Source organism: Coccidioides immitis (assembly GCF_000149335.2).
Source record: "Coccidioides immitis RS genomic scaffold supercont3.4, whole genome shotgun sequence".
Lineage (NCBI taxonomy): Eukaryota > Fungi > Ascomycota > Eurotiomycetes > Onygenales > Onygenaceae > Coccidioides > Coccidioides immitis.
Genome location: NW_004504311.1, coordinates 1,953,249 through 1,969,999, shown reverse-complemented (window position 1 = coordinate 1,969,999; position 16,751 = coordinate 1,953,249). Strand labels below are relative to the sequence as shown.

The window sequence follows — 16,751 nt, the reverse complement described above, 5'->3', positions numbered from 1 at the left end:
AGCCAACTCTGAACTGTCCGGCACCTGGGCACAGAAATAATGTTGCGGGATTGGGGGGGGATATGGAGGTTGAATTTCGCTCTGACCAGATCCAAAGCACGTCCCTTTCGTTAACTCACTAGTGAACTCTCGCCAAGACGAACCACCACAACTTTTTCGGGCGCCAACCAGGATCGCTCTTCTCCGCAAAATTTCAAAACAGTTCTCGAAAGTGCAGCAGACACTCGAAGAAACTCCAATTACCCCCTAAGGGTGGCAAGGAATTGCGCGGGTATCCAGAAATCTTCCAAAGTGAACTCTACATCCCCTGTATACATGTATCGATCAACTGTCCAGGAGGTAATGATAATAAAGTTGATAAGATAGTAGTCAATAATTCACATGGCTAACTATTATTTAGTGAAAGATACTTCGTACAATAAAGCAAAAAAAAAAAAAAAAAAAAAAAAGAAAAAGGAAAAGGGAAAGGAAAAGGAAAAAGAAAAAAAAAGGACTAGTTACTCGTAGAAGAAATATGTAAAATCAAGGACGCCTTTATGCATTAGTTTCAGCCGAACACCAGGAGCCCTAATCAATCATTGCAACCATCTCGTAAGAAACATCATGGCTATTGAAGAAGAACGGGAGATTGAAACCGTCAATGACCTGCAAGCGAAGTTGTAGAGTACTGTAAGGGTATCTGTGCGGCTGCATTTATTTAATCCCTCTCGGGGGATTTGAGTAAGTTCTGTAGCTCCGCTTGGAGTAATTTCTGATTTGAAACCTTGACCTGGAGACCCTCAGCCTGTGCCTCGATATATACGACGTCGTCGGCCAGTGTCTGGGCAAAAGCAAAGTCAGTATTACTGCCGGGGAAGATCTTGCATGGAGGCCACGTACGCTAAGTTCGTGCGAGTATAACGTTAAAAGGCCGTCCAGTTCCTCACACTCTTCTATTGCACGATCAAACAACTGTGCTAGTTCATTGACCTGGCCTTCCTGGGACTCAAGATGGCCTAGCCAACTACTGGCCTGAACTCGGCCAATTTCCCTCCGAATGTCCGTTTCGAGGTCGTCGGCGGTCTTGCCGTCCTTAAGCTTACCATCCCACCCCAGGTCGGTGAGAATGTGATCAAAGTCTACCCCTCGTCCGTTCAGAAGACTATGATCAATTCCAAGGGCATTGCAATATTGCGCACTGTTATCCTCTCGAGCCTCTGGACGAGGCCTTGGTGATACTGGCCTCCTTTTGCGTGCGGCGGCTCCAACGGACAGGCTTCTCTCCGAAGAAGCATCTGTGACCTGAAGTTTGGATAGTTCCTGGGACCCTGTGGTTTCTGTTTGGGTAGCTAATTTTCCAGTTTCGTTGACTTGCGCGCGTAGGAAGGGTGCAGGAACAACGCTGGTAATACCATCAGGTTCGTTATCGGACTTCTCTTTTGCTGCCATTAACCGCTCTGCAGCACCTCCGGCCCTTGGTTTAAAAGCACCATAGGCTGTAGCGGCTTTTCTGAAGGTATTAGCAAGATCTTTCCCGCCCATTTTCTTTACCATTGGACCAAGACCGGGTCTGTGAGTTTCTTCTTCTGATTGGGGAGACACTGTTGTTTTCTTAATGCTGATTTGTAGCGGAGCCGGTTCCGCAGATCCTCGCCTACGAGAAGTGTCGTCTTCAATAGTTGACATAGCGGGTTTAACGTCTTCGATAGGCGTAGAAATTGAAGGAAGAGCAGGCGCTGTATCTGTTTCATCGGATAAGCCACCGGGCCGCTGTGAAAGCTCTGAATCAAAACCTTTAGTAGATATGCCACTTCCAGTCGACGGAGGGCGTATTTCCGTCCTAGAAGCTCCAGGGGTAGAGCGAGGTGTGACGAAATTCTCCTCAGTATCAGCCCGAAGACTCTTCTGCTCAATGCTTCCTTTAGAGCCTCCCGGAGAAGGACGCAGAATTCCCGATGTAAAATCATGTGGCTTATCCAGAGGTGAAAGCCTTTGCTTTACCGTCTCCGAAGGTGAGCCGCCCTCGAGATCCAGATTGAGCTGCAAGTTATTCCGCACAACAGGCTGATTTTGGTTAGCTGAAGGGACAGAGTGGGAAGGCCCCTCGTTATCGTGGGGCGCAGATATTTTAATTGGTGTCTCAACGGCCTGATTTTGTCTACTATCGGTAGTGACAGGCCCGGCCCGGTGCCTTGACATCGATTCAGCAGAGAATGATGTGGGAGGAGTATAGTCTGGGAGAACAGGTGATTCGGCAGCCTTCGAAGAGAGGCCATCTCTTGACGGCGGTGTTTGTAAAGGTTGAGTTGGAGAGAATGGGGGCCGCATTTTAGGCATCTGCTCCTGGCTTGGTTGGGGTCGCATAAATTGTTCCCTTGATGGCTGTCTTCGAGACTCTCGGGGGCCATCGCGACTTGGAGCACGATTTGAAAGCGGTGATTGTGGCACGCTGCGCTGAGCGGAAGGGGATCTCGAGCGGAGAAGCCGTGGGTCTGGCCTGGCAGGATGTGGTTCTGAAATTTTAGGGGCTTTGGCTGGATGGGGCCCTCCAGGTACGTTGCCGGTAAGTATATCTCTATCTCGAGAATCAAAACCTACCAACGCGGGAACCTTGCCACCAGTATACTTCTTGTAGATCTTAACTAGACTACCGATAAAAAAGTCTCGTTCTTTTGGGGTATCCGATTGCCAATAATACGGCTTAGTGATTGTAACCACAAACCCGATGTTAGACGCCAATTGCTTTTGTTGTTGCTCGATTGGATTGGAGGGAACTAGATTCTCGAAGGTCTGTATGCGAGCCAGGTCGTCCAACATCCAAGTTTTCCCAATCGAAAATGAGCCATCGCTGTTTTCTCGGGCTTTATGCATTCGCACCCTTCCCGACCTCCGTACTGCAACGATGATTACCCTTGGCTTCTTATTCTCTGGCGGGGAGGAGGGTGGTGGTGGACTAGATGGGTATGCGCCATCTTCCGTAACGCGAATATGGGTAATATAGGATTCGACAACTACTCAAAGCACAAATAGCGTCAATAAAGTCCACACGAACAGACCCCAAGCTAGACTTGAGGAACTGTTAAAAGCAACATACCCGATCCATCTGGCTCCTTTTTGGAAAAACAACTCTGAATAATCCGCTGCTTTTCGTCTTCGAACTTTTCTGCCCGCGACATGCCCGATACTCCAGGCATTGGACCTCCACCGTTACGAAAGTCTCCGCCAGGCCGACGTTCTTTCTGAGGTGATAAATTCGAGGGGAGCCCTCGATGACGATCACGCCCACTCATTCTAGTATGGAGAGGTGAGACCGAAGCAATAATAATGGTGGCCAGGTGGCGTTTCTAGACGTGAGGTATGCGCTTAACTACCTGATGCAAACGCCCATAACACAGATCGTATTCGGTGAAAACGACCATGACCCGGAGATGCCTGCAGCAGAGGATTGAAGGACACCCAAACAGTTAATAGTCCGTCTTCATTCATCTGGTCATGGGTGCTGGAGGAGCTCGTCGTTCCAGGGAGTGATCCTTATGTAATCGTAATCCGCCGTAACTTACATCGTAACAGAACGCTGTAAATAATACGGCACACGCAGGTCTGCAGTATTTAGTCAGGCTGGTTGAGCAAATCTTGTACTAGCTTGGAACATTATGGAACGGACCAGTCGGAGAGAGTGTAAGCTAGCCTTGGCATGGATTTATAATCGGCCTCTCATTGGTCCGATAATTTAGCGTTCAACCCTGGCGGCCACTTTCCCTAATTAGGCTTGACGCGGTTTATCTGATTTTTGAGGTCCTGCTGCAAAATTTTGCTTCCGCGACCAACAATATATATCTTCGGAAAACATCAGCCTTCCCAAGACACGCCCTGATACCCTCACTCCCGGTGCCGTGTAAAGGACAATGGCTCCTCGAAAGGGAAGCAAGGGCAGTGCCAATGCGAAAGACCCCCTTCTCAAAAAGGAAGCAGACAAGACAAAAGGGAAAAAGGTTTGTTGGCCATCTGGCGCTCTCTATATCCAAGTTGCTGACGCATGCGGAATCAAGCAGGCAAAAGATGGCGCGAATGGAGGCTCGCCTCAAAAGAGGACTCTTAATCCAGTCTTTCTAGCGATGATTGGGAATTTCCTTAGTGCATATGGGTTCCATGAAACCAAAGCCGTATTTGACACCGAAGTCACTAGAGTAGGAGTCGCTGGGAAAAGTAAATCCAAATCCAAATCCCAGCCGAAGGAAACGGTTGAAGGAGCCTCGAGCCCTCCTTGTGTACTTGACCTGTTTGAATCTTGGGATCAACAAGGTCAGCTAATGAAGTCACATAAACTTGATGAGAAGAGAAGATCGGAACAAAATGCCGATGGCGGGAATAAGGGTAGTGAGAATATAGCTACATCCGATGATTCTAGCGATTCCGATGCTTCCGCCTCTGATGATTCGAGCATCTCGAGTAGCTCTTCCAGCAGTTCTAGCTCTTCCAGCTCCTCTTCCAGCTCAGCATCTGCCGACAGCTCTGACTCTTCCAGCTCCTCTTCCGACTCCTCCTCCGGCCCGTCCGGGAGTGATGACAGCTCAGACAACCAAAGCGCCCGGAATTTGAACGGCAAAAAGAAAAGTTCAGGCCAACTACTGAAGCGAAAATATGAGTCGTCCTCGGATCCTTCTTCCTCGGATTCGGAGTCTGACTCTCCTTCGGCGAAGCGACCTAGGTTAGACAAGGACAAACTTAACAAATCAATTAAATCAGCATCGTCCCCTAAATCTGAGTCGTCCGATTCTGATTCTGGCTCCTCCTCGACAACTTCATCTTCGAATTCCTCACAATCGGAGAAATCTAAGTCGGCTAAAGCAAAGAAGCCTGCGAAAGTGAAAGATGTTGACTCCGGCAGCGACAGCGATAGCGAATCTAGTGATTCATCCTCTACCTCCTCATCTTCTTCATCCTCTGACGAGTCTGACTCCGATTCTTCAAAGGACGAAAAACCAGCTTCTGCCATCGATAATCGGGAATCGTCCGCAGGTTCCAGTACAACCTTGCATGACGCTTCATCTAGCTCCCCCGATGCTCTCAACACAGGCAATGGGAAATCTGACAACCCAACTGACAGCACCGCTCTCACAAGATCTAACTCAACTTCTAATGACTCTGCCCCACGCTATAGAGGCGCTAAGCCCACTCCTCTAGCAATTGCTAGCGAACAATGGCACAATCACCCATCCAACGAATACGTGCCTTACGCATATGCGGATCGCGCCCACAAGGATCTCTCTGTAACCCGCGGCAAAGGTTTCACGAAGGAAAAAAACAAAAAGAAACGTGGCTCATACCGTGGGGGCCCTATCGATATCGGACCCGGCAAGGGGTTTAAGTTTGAAGACTAAATCAATTTAAACTACTGGGTTTCCTCGGGCACTTATGTTAAGAAGTCCGTTATCCTTAGCATGGCATCATCACGAGTATCAGATCTGCTGTTTCTGTCATTGCTTGCTTCTCAAGTTATCCGCGGTGTGCCACAGATCGGGAACTGGCAGTTAGGTTTTTGGTCCGTTGGCGCGGTGACGATATATCTGTCCGATCCCAGAGGTTTCCATAACCGCTGTCGGCCGTTTTTACGCTCTTATTCAATGAGCCCTCCCCCCCCGCGGCTAGCATCTTTAGCGAGGAGTTATAGGCGGCGTAACCTCTCTAGAGCCTATGTTAGATTATGCGCCTAGGTCCGGAGTAAACAAAAGTATACTCGAATTACATCACTCTATCCCATTCCATTCTCTCTGATCCTCAAACGCCCTAACTTCTTTATATACGTACCATAATTTTTTTACTTTATTATTGTTGAATGAAAGCCATGGTTATGTCTAGCATATATAACCGGCCCCATTCTATGACACTCTTCGCCATGTTCCCCCCGTCACTTTATTCCTTACAACCCAAGGTTGGAACCATCTCCGATCCCAGCCGGGGATTCTCACTTCGCTCTTACTCAATTCACTACGGGATTCCTCGTCCAACGCCATCCAGAGGGGATCCTGCATCATGAGTCTCACTCCTCTACCCTGATCCCTAGGAAACGGCCGTTCATAACAGGACAAGTCCAAGGGTTGGCAATCGACACCACCATGTTGATCTAATCCCAGGTCTAGGTTGCGTTGGTACCACTCCTTGTTTTTGCCGGCTAGGTCATCTGTCGATACCATGTCAAGGCGGATCACGCTGTCTTCAACGCCAATATAGAATGTTGATGAGGACGGAGAGGGCTGAGAGATTGTGTAAATTGGTCCGCGATAACGGTGGGGTTCGCGTAAACGGTTCAATCTTCGGCCTGGGAGGTTTTGAATGCGGTTCGATAAGAATATAGATATGTCTTTACTTGGGAATAGGACTGTTTCTGGTCGTTCCGGACGATTGTGATTGCTCATTGAGTCAATGTGAGGCCTCGCTGCTGGGAGGGCAGCATCCAAGTAGCTGTATCGTCCCATGCGCATATCGAAGATCTTCACCAGAGCATGGATGCCGCTACCCACGACGAAGCGTTCGCGACCGATGGGTTTGAGACTGTAGATAGGACTGTCATCGACGGTATCTGAGAAAACTGACACAATCGAACTTGGGGAGCGAAGGTCATGCAGCCTGGGAGACCTGTTAGAAGTCGACTTCTTACCGCGCCACTCTGGAGGGGAACTTGCCTCGTTTTACTATCTTCCCAGCCGGACAAAAAAAGGTCGCCAGGGTTGCCGCCAGATACGCGTGATACCGTTAAGGGTTCAATAGTCGTTGCTTTAGCTCTCCTCGGTTCATCATCATCAACCCTGAGATCGCGAAGCTTAACAGTGCCGTTTGGGCGAAAGCTAAACACCGAGATTTTGTCGGACTCCCCATCAGAACCCACTGCAATCTTCTCATCGCACAAAATCCGAGAGCATCTGTGTCTTCCAAGACCATGAGCGGTAATTTTGAGGGTTTCGAAAGGATGAACCTCGTCTTCCTCGGCGTCGACTCGGAAAAACAGAATTGATTTCCTATTCATGGATGCCGCGAGCATTCTGCAGGGTCCGGAACTTATGTCGGTGCCTTCGAGGTATCCTCCTAGTGTAAGATACGATTTTTCCAGCCTGCTAGAGCCTGTTTCTGCTGAAATAGATGTACGAACAAGCTTGCCATTCCGCCGACCAAAGATGATATCCTCATCCTCAGTCCATTTTGAGTGAGAAGATCCGAGTAAATGCACGCCAGAGATATCATCCCAGCTGTTCACACCATGCAAATCATTGAATGTAGCCCAGGAAACGTAATCTTGAGGAGTACCGCTGGCTCTTCTCCTTGATGCATTGGATGGGCAGCCAGCATTATTGGTAACTTTTAGATACTTTCGACCATAGTCTTTGATACGGATTACCAGGTCCGCGCCAGCGCCCCACACAAGAACCTCCTTCCTCGCAGACCAAGAATTTCCATACCACACTTCATAACTATCAATCACGGGACGATATCCAAGGGTAGGATGGTCTGTTCGAATGGTCCGTGGATTACCGATTCGCGTGGCATTATCTGGGGGTAGTATGAAACGCGCGATTACAGCTCTACGATCAAATGCCCGAGATCGAGAAGTCAGCGCCCGCGCTGCATCAGCCCAGAATGGAGGAGTCTCGATTGAAGGAAATTGGCTTTTGACAAAGGCTTGTAGTATCCGATAGTGGTCTGCAGAGATAACTTCGTACAGCCGGCGACATGTCCGAGAGAGATGCGTGATGGAAGCGAGAGTTGGTAGGTAGTTAACAATGTTGTATATAATCTCAGAAGGGAGAACCAACAGACTTGCTCGAATTTTATCTTCCATACTGCACCCGAAAACCCTCGAGCTTTGCTCTGCAGCAGACTCTTGAGGAATGAAACGCGCGACGTTCGAGGAGGCAGGGTGACATCATCAAAACATTCGGATTTAATATATTCCGTAAAACCAAGCCATCGGTCATGTGATCACTGCCTTATCGCCGAAACTCAGATTCACCAACGCACACCTGACTGGCATCAGCAGCCCGAACGGACCTCGTTTCCGCTCGGTGTGGAGAGAAGTCTTCGTTGGCACTGGGTAATATGCGGAGACAAGGTCGAGCATCTCTTAGGGAATGCCTTCACGTCTCCTTGTCGTTGAATTCGACTGAATCACCTTTTGAATATCTAAATCATAATCATCTTCTGTCTTACTATCAACTGAGAAGTTGGATTTAGAGAACGAACAACCAATGGCGCTGTTATCACCCGCTACATTGGCTATAATCACCGTCTCGGCTTTAGCCGCGGGTGTGTATAAGTTTATTATCTATCCGGCCCTTTTGTCTCCCCTCTCCAAGATCCCAAATGCGCATTTCACGTCGTCCATATCTCCCCTTTGGATATTATGGAACCGTTTTAGGATGAGAGGAAATAGGACCATACACGAGGCACATAATAAATATGGACCTATTGTTCGGCTCGCTCCAGGAGAAATATCCGTTAACTGCGTTGATGGAGGCATTCGCACTGTATATGCTGGTGGCTTTGAAAAGCATGACTGGTATCCACGGGTGTTTGGTGCCTTCGGGTATGCGTGCCTCTCATTTGGTAAATGTGATTACGGCAAGTTTTTTCTAACAGGAGTGACAATAGCACTATCAGTATGTTCTCGATGGTTGGAAGCAGGCCTCACTCTGTTCGCAAACGGATGATGTCCAACATATACTCCAAATCCTATTTGCAAGGTTCCCCCCAACTCGCTGCAGCTTCTCGCAAGATACTGTTCCAGCGGCTGTTCCCTATACTTGAACGCCATGTAGAGAGAGCAGACCAAGTTGAGATCCATGAACTTAATAATGCTATCACAATGGACTTTATTACTGCATATATTTTTGGACTCTCTGCTGCTACGAATTTCTTGGAAGACGCTCAAACACGAAAGCAGTGGCTAGAGGCCTATCAGTGCCGCAAACCCTTCGAGTTCTATCATCAAGAAGTCCCAAGTCTGGTTGCTTGGGCGGAGACGGTCAAACTGCCCTTGATCCCAAGCTGGTGCCAAAAGGCCAACGACTACATGGAAAGCTGGGGCCTTGAAATATGCGATAATGCTGACAAATACCTTTTGACAACTGTCGTTGAATCCGAACCAACTGTTTACAAACAACTTAAAATGTCAATGGTTAAGCAACTGCCGTCGGATGGAGTGAAATCTCTGGATGAGGAAACGTCAAAGAAATTAAAGCTGGAAATAGCCTGCGAGTTGTACGATCAACTTACAGCTGGTCATGAAACGAGTGCTGTTGCTCTCACCTACCTCTACTGGGAACTGTCCAAAGATCCTGAGCTGCAATGTGAACTGCGTGAGGAACTTAGAGGGCTTTCACCGTCTATCGACATCCCCGCAAACGCTGATATTATGCCGGACCTTCCTTCATCAAAAGACATCGATTCGCTGCCACTCCTGAACGCAGTAGTCATGGAAACACTACGGTTACATGCTCCGATCCCGGGAATTCAACCACGTGTTACACCTTCGCCAACATGTAGCCTCGGTGGATACGATGGAATACCTCCCGGTACAAGAGTGAGTGCTCAGGCATACTCCTTGCATCAAAATCCAAACATTTTCCCTGAACCCGAGTCTTGGCTTCCGAGGCGTTGGCTCAAACAAAATGATGTATCCGAGATGGAAAGCATGAGGCGTTGGTTTTGGGCATTCGGAAGCGGAGGCAGAATGTGCGTTGGTAGCAATTTTGCTTTACAAGGTATTCGGCCCCAGGTTTAATCCACATTTTAACAAGTTCTAACGGTCCATTAGAAATGAAGCTTGTTGTTGCAGCGATATATTCCAACTACACAACCTCAATCGTCAACGACGACGGAATCGAAGCCATTGATGCTTACACGGTGCGGCCCACAAGTAACAGGCTGATTTTGAAATTCGGCCGCGCTTGAAGCAGGAAATTACTCGATGATTATCCCAGTATATAGAGATATCACTCTTCAATGCCATTCTCACAGGTAGGAGATGTCTCCCCTCCTCCTGGATGGAAATCTAACTTGCAGTCCCAAACACTTAACCGAAGCCTTCATAAAGCTACTAAACCTTGTTGCTTGACTTAGTATAGTTATATACTCCGTACATCTGAGGATTTAAACTCGTATGTATTTAGCAAATTGAAGATGTGCTGAAATTGAATGGGTGACGATTCTATTCAAAAGTCAACATCTCAGAATTTAATATACAGTATATATTCCGACAAGGAATTTCAATAAGATCACCCTGGTTAAGAAACCACCCCCATTCTTCCCAAAGAAAAACAAAAAAAGACCAAAAAAGGGAGACCAAAATTTTCCCATCAAACTCCATCCATATGCTAAATTGTACATTCCTCCGACACAGTCACGGCTTTAACGGCATGTGGACCGGACGACCTAACACTCGTATTTTGCTGTCATTTACTTCGCGAACAACCTTTCGGGCTCGAATATCCTATATCCAGTAACATGGCCAATAACGAGAAAGTCGACAAGAGCTTAGTCCTTTTTCCTCGGGCCCGAGATCTTGGGGAACATGCGCATAAGATGATAGTTGATCGTGCTCTTTTTCGGCTTTTGGTATTTCTATAACGAACGCGATTGAGTCAGTAACATAAGGATTGATCAGAAGGTAAGGCAAGTCGAAGGGTCGATGTGAGAAATCACGCACAGCTGTGTCCATGCACTGTCTTAACTGGTCCTCTAGGGCGTGGCATCCCTGAATGTTATGCCCCGCTGACGCCCAGCAATCTGCAATATAATAAATAGCTACATTAGCTTCTATCTTTTGTTTTAACCCGCAGACACTCCCTAAGCAGGAGCTTGCTATCTCGCCGAACAACTCGGTCTAAGAAAAGGAGGGAAAAGTTCTGGCTTACTCAAGACAGCGCTCATGGCAGTCTGGCATGGGCTCTGCTCTTGCTTGTTTGGCCTTTGAATTCTTAGACTCTGGATTGTCTGTAGCCGCACAGGCTTCATGCGCGTTGGAACCGGCTTTGGAGGCATGGCGGATCTGGCAAAGATTTCTAATCGCGTAGGGTGATATGAGTGTAGAGTGGAGGTAAGAAAACAACAGAGCAGAAAGCCTAATCACTCTCGTCACAGTTGCATTGACTCAGTTCGAAGAGGGATCATAGGTCTCTAGCCCAATTGACGCCCCTATGAAGCCCGTTGCTCTCGACGCTTGCGCTCTTCGATCGAATGGGACTTTTTTAAAGTGCCCCGTCTCCTAAACCCTATTTCCAACATGCTCCTTGATGCTGACGTAAGCACATTTGATGGCGGATAAAGTCGGATTATCCAGCATGGAGCAGCAACGCCGCGATAGGGATGGGGAATGATTTTCGAGTATTCGGAGGAAAGGTAACTGGTAGTTACATGTACTTATTTGGGGACCAAAATGAAATATCAGAAACGACTTATATTATTTCTACAGTACGCTAGCAACGTGGAGACTAAACGATCACCCTGCTCACTCCAACATGCCATCCGGTTACTATCGACAACGGTAGAACCCGGCCAGCAAAAGAAGGACGGTCTGAAGAAGGATAAAAGGCAAAACGATGGATCGACAGTGGAGGAAGAAGGTGCAATGACGAGGAGAATGAAAGAAATGTCTGAAGAAGCAATGCTAGGGGGCAAATCCGCGCAGAAGAACATGCGAGAGGCCGACTTTTCAGATGACTTGAAACAACAGATTGAGGACAGAATAGCCGCTGCTTCGTTCAAGAGTGAGCATGCTCAGGCTTTTGCAATCGCGAATACTCCGGTGCAGTTCAATCTCTCCCCAATGACCTGCCCGTTTTGTTTATCTTGCTAATTCCCCCTTTACAGCGGGCCGCAGGAAGAGGCACGCAGGACGTTGCTGCTGCAGCTCCTTGGACTGGCACTGAAAATCCCCATGACTCAGTTCTTCGGATGCTTAATGATTCAAAGAAGCCTCTCCGAGTACCATTCAAACCCCCAACCCTTTCTCCAGTGAATCTCCAACCCGGCTCCAAAGTCGCTCGGTCCTCTGGGAGCCGACTCGCACAAGCCCGAGAACGTAAACAAACCTACGAGTTGAGCCAAGATACCCGTCTTTCCGAAGAAGAACGAGAGGCCTACCGTCGAGAGCTCCAAGATCGATTTACCCCTGGCGCTCGAGCCTTCCCAATGTCCCTGCAGGGGCTTAGCTCACTAGCAAACGAACGAATTGAAGATGCCATAGCAAAAGGGCAGTTCCAAAATATTCCTAGAGGAAAAGGCAAGAATGTTGAGCGGGATCACATAGCGGGGAGTCCGTATTTGGATACGACGGAATATTTCATGAATCGCATCATGCAGAAGCAGGAAATAACGCCAGAATGGATTCAAAAGCAACAGGAGTTAACGGCGGAAATCCACCGCTTTCGTACCCAGCTACGAAGCGATTGGAAAAGGCATGCAGCGCGGTTGATTTCCAGCCGAGGCGGAACACTACAAGAGCAAATGAGGCGAGCTCGAGCATACGCCGAAGCAGAAGCAAGACAACACAATGAATCACAGAATTCCATTCAGATGGCGGAGAAGAACGTTACTGGAGTCGAACCCATGACGCAAATTGACCATGAAGGACGGTTATCCCGAATTTCACCATCCCAACCCTCCCCAGCACAGACTGAAACCACTTCGAACCCCTCTGCAACTGAACCTTCCGAGTGCACGGCCGAACCCCTCCCCGACCTTCCTTGCTTACGTGATCCGCAATATCTCACCGCTGAAAGAGAATACCACGAATTGAAATTAAAGAAGCTCAACGAGCTGGTCCGTTCCTATAATCTGCAAGCACCTAGGGTCGCCCAGAGACCCTACCTCAAACTTCAGCGTGAGCTGGACTCATGTTATGCAGAAGTTGCCCCGTGTCTAGCAGAGGAGGTATACAGAAGAGCTACGCAGAGATCACATGAAACAAGCTATACACCGACAAGAGGAGAGACGGGCCCGTTGCAACAGGTACTAGGCCTAGGCCAAGCGGCACGAGTCCACGATGAAGATGCATCTAAGGGCTACGGGTTCAAACAGTTTTGGCGCGACCTCTGGAGAAAAGGAGCAACAGCATGATAACTAAGAATGCATTAAGATAAAATCTCGCATTGCGGCGCTGCCGGTGTATTCAGTTCTTGGAATTTCATGCTCAAGTCTATGCGACTCCCAGCCTTATGACCCCGCAGTTTGGGTCATTCCTCTATAGCCAGTCGCACTTCAAAAGTGGACGTCACCGAAATGTTAGATCAACCAAATAAAATAGGCTGGGCATTTCTGCTTGTATCCGAGTTTTTAACAGCTCAGTGCACGTGGGCCGGAGTCTTACAATCCAACCACCGTCACGGATTGTTTCCTATTACCAGCGTGGATCGACGAAAAACAAACGATTCTCAACGAAGCCTTACTCCCACTGTTCATTACCCTGGAATCGTAACGCGTCTCAAAGAAAGATATCAGCTCGGGCAGTACGAAGGCTAGAGCAAAAAACAAAAGAGCAAAATCCCCCGCTTCAGTGTCAGTCGTATCATTAACATCAGCAGGCCAACCTCAATACCGTATTTGTGTGTTACACTGAGCCGTCGCCACTGACACAGGTTATTGACATCTGTTTGACGACGAGGCGTTACAGTCGGACATAAGCCCACAGAAGTCGAAGATGACTGTAGCTGCCCAGCAGAGTTAAAATAAAATAAAACCATCCTTCAAATCCAATGGGAAAAAACCGAAGAGTACTAGCAGAGTTTGTGCGTTCAGAAATTTTGACAATTGGCTCAACGAGCAGTAGTAGATGGACCTGAGCCATAACGGAGCTTGCAACCCATGCGCGAAGACAGACTGCTTGTCGCTTAAATCGTGACTGGAAGGCAATCTTCTCATCTTCGTCGTCCTCGAGGCATGGCCGGATTACCGCAAACTGAGTGTACTTGCTTGGCCCAAAATGGAGGAAGATCACAAAAAGTACAGCCGGGATTGCAATGGCCCGCTCCACGATCCAAAAGATACGCTCCCAGTTCACTTTTGACATTATCTCCACAAAGGCTGGCCACAGGCACTTGCGTGAAGTCTCAGAAGCCGGGATAGTTATAGATCGTGCTGTCTTGTCAGCCGCTGCTCGTAGAGGGATGATGAATGGCCGCCAAGGGATCTTTGGAAAGTCTCCTCTGGGCCAGCCTGCCTGTGCCATGTCTGAATCCCCAAAGGGGAGACGCGAAATGATTTCAAGCTTGCCAAGCCAAATTTCGTTCACTGCGTTTCCTGGTTGGAAGAAGTTTGGTGATCGAACACCGTTGACCGCGGAAACCTTGTTTCCCATTGTGAAGTCTTGCAGGACAAGAGGCCAGAAGTAAGATCAGCAATGAAATGCAAAACCAAGATGAATAGACACGCCTCTCTTGAAATATATGTGTATTGTCAATGGACCAGAAAGATGCTGACGTGCACCAAAACAACTAAAGATCGTGCCTCCTAAAAAGCCTTCATTTTCTGCAGCAAACATCCGGCTGCATCTGCAGGAAGGCTTCACCCAGTAATAATGCAGCAGCCATCACTCTTTCCTGGGCTCTGAGGCGGAAAGCATACCTTTTGCGTTAACAGCGACTGCGTGGAGGCAGCTTGACATCACCATCCTCTGTTCACAACTAGCCAATTTCCATTCACACATGTCTGTACTCTGTAGAAGGGCTGGCCTCCAGTTCGGAAAAATGGGGGTATCCAAGGCGTCAATGGCATTGCCTTGGTAAAGCGGCAGTATGGCGCACACACACTACCGACACATCAAATTCTTCAACTGCAAAAATCAATGCAAAGAAGGGCATCGTCATAAATCTCTCTGCAAGGTTCACTCGTATGCAGAACGACATGAAACAATGGCGTCAAAACAAACTTTGGGGCGTGCAGTTGAAATGAACACCGTCAGGGGTGTCTTTGGCGTGATACATCATATAGGAGTGCAGTTATCTATGTCTAGAGATGCAGTGGGGGGCAAATTCCCCGCACAGCTCTAGGCGATGTTAATCCTTGAAAGTAGGCCTCATTTCACGGCCAGAAGGATGACTATACGAGGCTAAGGGGCAGTGGGTTCATGAATATAATTAGTCTGCACAAGGACCAATGTGACCGTGACATCCCTTTTATACACACCTTGACTTCTTGCAAGAAACTGCCATCCTGCTGCGCACCCACGAATTTCTCAGGAGTGGCCTCCATTATACAACCCCGGCTGACAGGAACTTCGAGTGCAGACGAAATCCCGACCCGCAACTTGCTTTATGCTGGCCCTTGGACGTCTCCAACTAAGAATACTGTCGGAATTTTCCCAATAATAGACCGGCCATTCTCTGATGGATTCGATAGCCGTTGTCACAGGAGGAGCGGGAGACATTGGTCGGGCGATTGCCACTAAACTTGCGGAAACCCACAGTCATGTGGTGTTGGTAGATATCGACGAGGCCAGAGTCACTGTCGCTGCAGACACTCTAGGGACGGAGAAAGCGAGGGCCATGATCTGTGATATTACCGACAACAAGCAAGTCCAGGAAATGGCACAGAAAATCATGTCACTGGGTGTTGTCTGCACCTTGGTCAACAACGCCGGTGCGACCTGGGCCGGGTCATTACACGAATTGTCACCTGAAATCTGGAAGCGCGAAGTCACCCTGAACCTCGAGGCCAGTTTCCTATGTTTTCATGCCTTTGAGGAATCTTTGAAACGAGCTCGAGGATCCGTGGTCAACGTTGCTTCCGTCAATGGCCTGTCAGTTTTTGGAAATCCCGCATACAGTTCTGCCAAAGCGGGACTGATTCATCTAACAAGATCCATCGCGGTGGAATACGGGAAATTTGGCATACGCGCCAATGCTGTTGCTCCTGGGACTGTCAGAACACGCGCGTGGGAACACCGAGTTGAAGCAAATCCGCAGGTTTTTGAGGAGGCGATGAGATGGTATCCCCTTAAACACGTCATAGAGCCAGATGACATTGCCAACGCCGTGGCCTTTCTTAGCAGTAAGCAAGCGGCTGCTATCACTGGGGTGTGCCTGTCGGTAGACTCCGGTTTGACAGCCGGCCAGACATGCCTAGCAAGAGGTTTCTCACAGTCAGAATATTATTGACTCCGGCGCTTGAGACTCTTTTTGGACCGTTGGGGATATATCTTTTTGTGTTGCCATACTGGACATGTAGAGTAGGATATTGAAACCTCACCCCAAATTGAAACGAGCATGGCGTAACTATGTGAAAGAGAAACAGCCAAAACAAAACAACCAATGCACAGAAACATTTGTTCAATTCGTTTGGAGCAAGGGTGGAGCGTCGAACAAGAACATGAATTTTTTTCTTTTTATTTTATTTTATTTTATTTTTTGGCCCTTTTTCTGACCTCCGAAGTTCCATTTGCTCATCGAACAAATAACCCCCTCGTCATCGAAAGTTCCCCTGGACTGCTTCAATAAGCCACCATGGTGCTGGGGGCCGTTTCTGGCGGTGATTCATGCACAGACGGAGCTTGTGAGACGTTCTGATCGCGCATCGCCTCTCAACAAAAAAAGGTCACTTTAAGAGCCGAATAATTAGGAGGACGTCAGTCCACGATGGAGATCGCGCCGAAGGCACCATCACCGTGGTGTGATCAGAGGTGACGGAATGTGATGGGCTTGCTCGACTGCAGAAATGACGGCAGACCAGACTCGCGCTAATCCGCAGTTTTTCGATTTTGTCCGGTGGCCGGGGTCGTCATCCCA

The 16,751-nt window shown here is 48.4% G+C and overlaps 8 protein-coding genes across 8 annotated transcripts; 4 read left to right on the top strand and 4 right to left on the bottom strand.

Moving 5' to 3' along the window:
* Window positions 1-531: 531 nt before the first annotated feature.
* Window positions 532-3,433, bottom strand: CIMG_04975 (exocyst complex component Sec3). Its single transcript, XM_001245533.2, has 3 exons — window positions 3,074-3,433; window positions 880-2,990; window positions 532-820 (listed from the first exon to the last, which is right to left on the bottom strand). The coding sequence occupies exons 1-3, from the start codon at window positions 3,267-3,269 to the stop codon at window positions 698-700; spliced, it is 2,430 nt and encodes an 809-aa protein (XP_001245534.1). The 5' UTR covers window positions 3,270-3,433; the 3' UTR covers window positions 532-697.
* Window positions 3,434-3,877: 444 nt separating this feature from the next.
* On the top strand, window positions 3,878-7,105 carry CIMG_04974 (uncharacterized protein). Its single transcript, XM_001245532.2, has 2 exons — window positions 3,878-3,971; window positions 4,032-7,105. Exons 1-2 carry the CDS (start codon window positions 3,885-3,887, stop codon window positions 5,358-5,360), a joined length of 1,416 nt encoding a protein of 471 aa, XP_001245533.1. The 5' UTR covers window positions 3,878-3,884; the 3' UTR covers window positions 5,361-7,105.
* CIMG_04973 (F-box domain-containing protein) lies at window positions 4,797-7,813 on the bottom strand (the record flags this gene model as incomplete). The annotated part of the gene is made up of 2 exons (XM_001245531.2): window positions 4,797-6,606; window positions 6,690-7,813. 2 exons carry the CDS (start codon window positions 7,811-7,813, stop codon window positions 5,859-5,861), a joined length of 1,872 nt encoding a protein of 623 aa, XP_001245532.2. The 3' UTR covers window positions 4,797-5,858.
* A 200-nt stretch (window positions 7,814-8,013) lies between these two features.
* On the top strand, window positions 8,014-10,186 carry CIMG_04972 (cytochrome P450 monooxygenase). The gene is made up of 3 exons (XM_001245530.2): window positions 8,014-8,557; window positions 8,623-9,734; window positions 9,788-10,186. Exons 1-3 carry the CDS (start codon window positions 8,220-8,222, stop codon window positions 9,922-9,924), a joined length of 1,587 nt encoding a protein of 528 aa, XP_001245531.2. The 5' UTR covers window positions 8,014-8,219; the 3' UTR covers window positions 9,925-10,186.
* On the bottom strand, window positions 10,157-11,189 carry CIMG_04971 (mitochondrial 37S ribosomal protein YmS-T). Its single transcript, XM_001245529.2, has 3 exons — window positions 10,887-11,189; window positions 10,679-10,758; window positions 10,157-10,593 (listed from the first exon to the last, which is right to left on the bottom strand). The coding sequence occupies exons 1-3, from the start codon at window positions 11,011-11,013 to the stop codon at window positions 10,507-10,509; spliced, it is 294 nt and encodes a 97-aa protein (XP_001245530.1). The 5' UTR covers window positions 11,014-11,189; the 3' UTR covers window positions 10,157-10,506.
* Window positions 11,190-11,417: 228 nt separating this feature from the next.
* CIMG_04970 (uncharacterized protein) lies at window positions 11,418-13,121 on the top strand. The gene is made up of 2 exons (XM_001245528.2): window positions 11,418-11,776; window positions 11,842-13,121. Exons 1-2 carry the CDS (start codon window positions 11,600-11,602, stop codon window positions 13,087-13,089), a joined length of 1,425 nt encoding a protein of 474 aa, XP_001245529.2. The 5' UTR covers window positions 11,418-11,599; the 3' UTR covers window positions 13,090-13,121.
* Window positions 13,026-14,432, bottom strand: CIMG_04969 (uncharacterized protein). Its single transcript, XM_001245527.2, has one exon. The coding sequence runs from the start codon at window positions 14,324-14,326 to the stop codon at window positions 13,637-13,639; it is 690 nt and encodes a 229-aa protein (XP_001245528.1). The 5' UTR covers window positions 14,327-14,432; the 3' UTR covers window positions 13,026-13,636.
* Window positions 14,433-14,656: 224 nt separating this feature from the next.
* CIMG_04968 (short chain dehydrogenase) lies at window positions 14,657-16,149 on the top strand. Its single transcript, XM_001245526.2, has one exon. The coding sequence runs from the start codon at window positions 15,354-15,356 to the stop codon at window positions 16,122-16,124; it is 771 nt and encodes a 256-aa protein (XP_001245527.2). The 5' UTR covers window positions 14,657-15,353; the 3' UTR covers window positions 16,125-16,149.
* Window positions 16,150-16,751: the final 602 nt, after the last annotated feature.

Coding starts and splice junctions, on each gene's coding strand:
- CIMG_04975 (XM_001245533.2), bottom strand. CDS start 3,269: ATGAGTGGGCGTGATCGTCATCGAGGGCTCCCCTCGAATTTATCACCT. Junction 2,991..3,073: donor AAAGGAGCCAGATGGATCGG/GTATGTTGCTTT, acceptor TGCTTTGAGTAG/TTGTCGAATCCTATATTACC. Junction 821..879: donor TATACTCGCACGAACTTAGC/GTACGTGGCCTC, acceptor GCTTTTGCCCAG/ACACTGGCCGACGACGTCGT.
- CIMG_04974 (XM_001245532.2), top strand. CDS start 3,885: ATGGCTCCTCGAAAGGGAAGCAAGGGCAGTGCCAATGCGAAAGACCCC. Junction 3,972..4,031: donor ACAAGACAAAAGGGAAAAAG/GTTTGTTGGCCA, acceptor GGAATCAAGCAG/GCAAAAGATGGCGCGAATGG.
- CIMG_04972 (XM_001245530.2), top strand. CDS start 8,220: ATGGCGCTGTTATCACCCGCTACATTGGCTATAATCACCGTCTCGGCT. Junction 8,558..8,622: donor CGGGTGTTTGGTGCCTTCGG/GTATGCGTGCCT, acceptor GAGTGACAATAG/CACTATCAGTATGTTCTCGA. Junction 9,735..9,787: donor TAGCAATTTTGCTTTACAAG/GTATTCGGCCCC, acceptor ACGGTCCATTAG/AAATGAAGCTTGTTGTTGCA.
- CIMG_04971 (XM_001245529.2), bottom strand. CDS start 11,013: ATGCCTCCAAAGCCGGTTCCAACGCGCATGAAGCCTGTGCGGCTACAG. Junction 10,759..10,886: donor TGCCATGAGCGCTGTCTTGA/GTAAGCCAGAAC, acceptor ATTATATTGCAG/ATTGCTGGGCGTCAGCGGGG. Junction 10,594..10,678: donor GACAGTGCATGGACACAGCT/GTGCGTGATTTC, acceptor CGTTCGTTATAG/AAATACCAAAAGCCGAAAAA.
- CIMG_04970 (XM_001245528.2), top strand. CDS start 11,600: ATGACGAGGAGAATGAAAGAAATGTCTGAAGAAGCAATGCTAGGGGGC. Junction 11,777..11,841: donor TTGCAATCGCGAATACTCCG/GTGCAGTTCAAT, acceptor CCCCCTTTACAG/CGGGCCGCAGGAAGAGGCAC.
- CIMG_04969 (XM_001245527.2), bottom strand. CDS start 14,326: ATGGGAAACAAGGTTTCCGCGGTCAACGGTGTTCGATCACCAAACTTC.
- CIMG_04968 (XM_001245526.2), top strand. CDS start 15,354: ATGGATTCGATAGCCGTTGTCACAGGAGGAGCGGGAGACATTGGTCGG.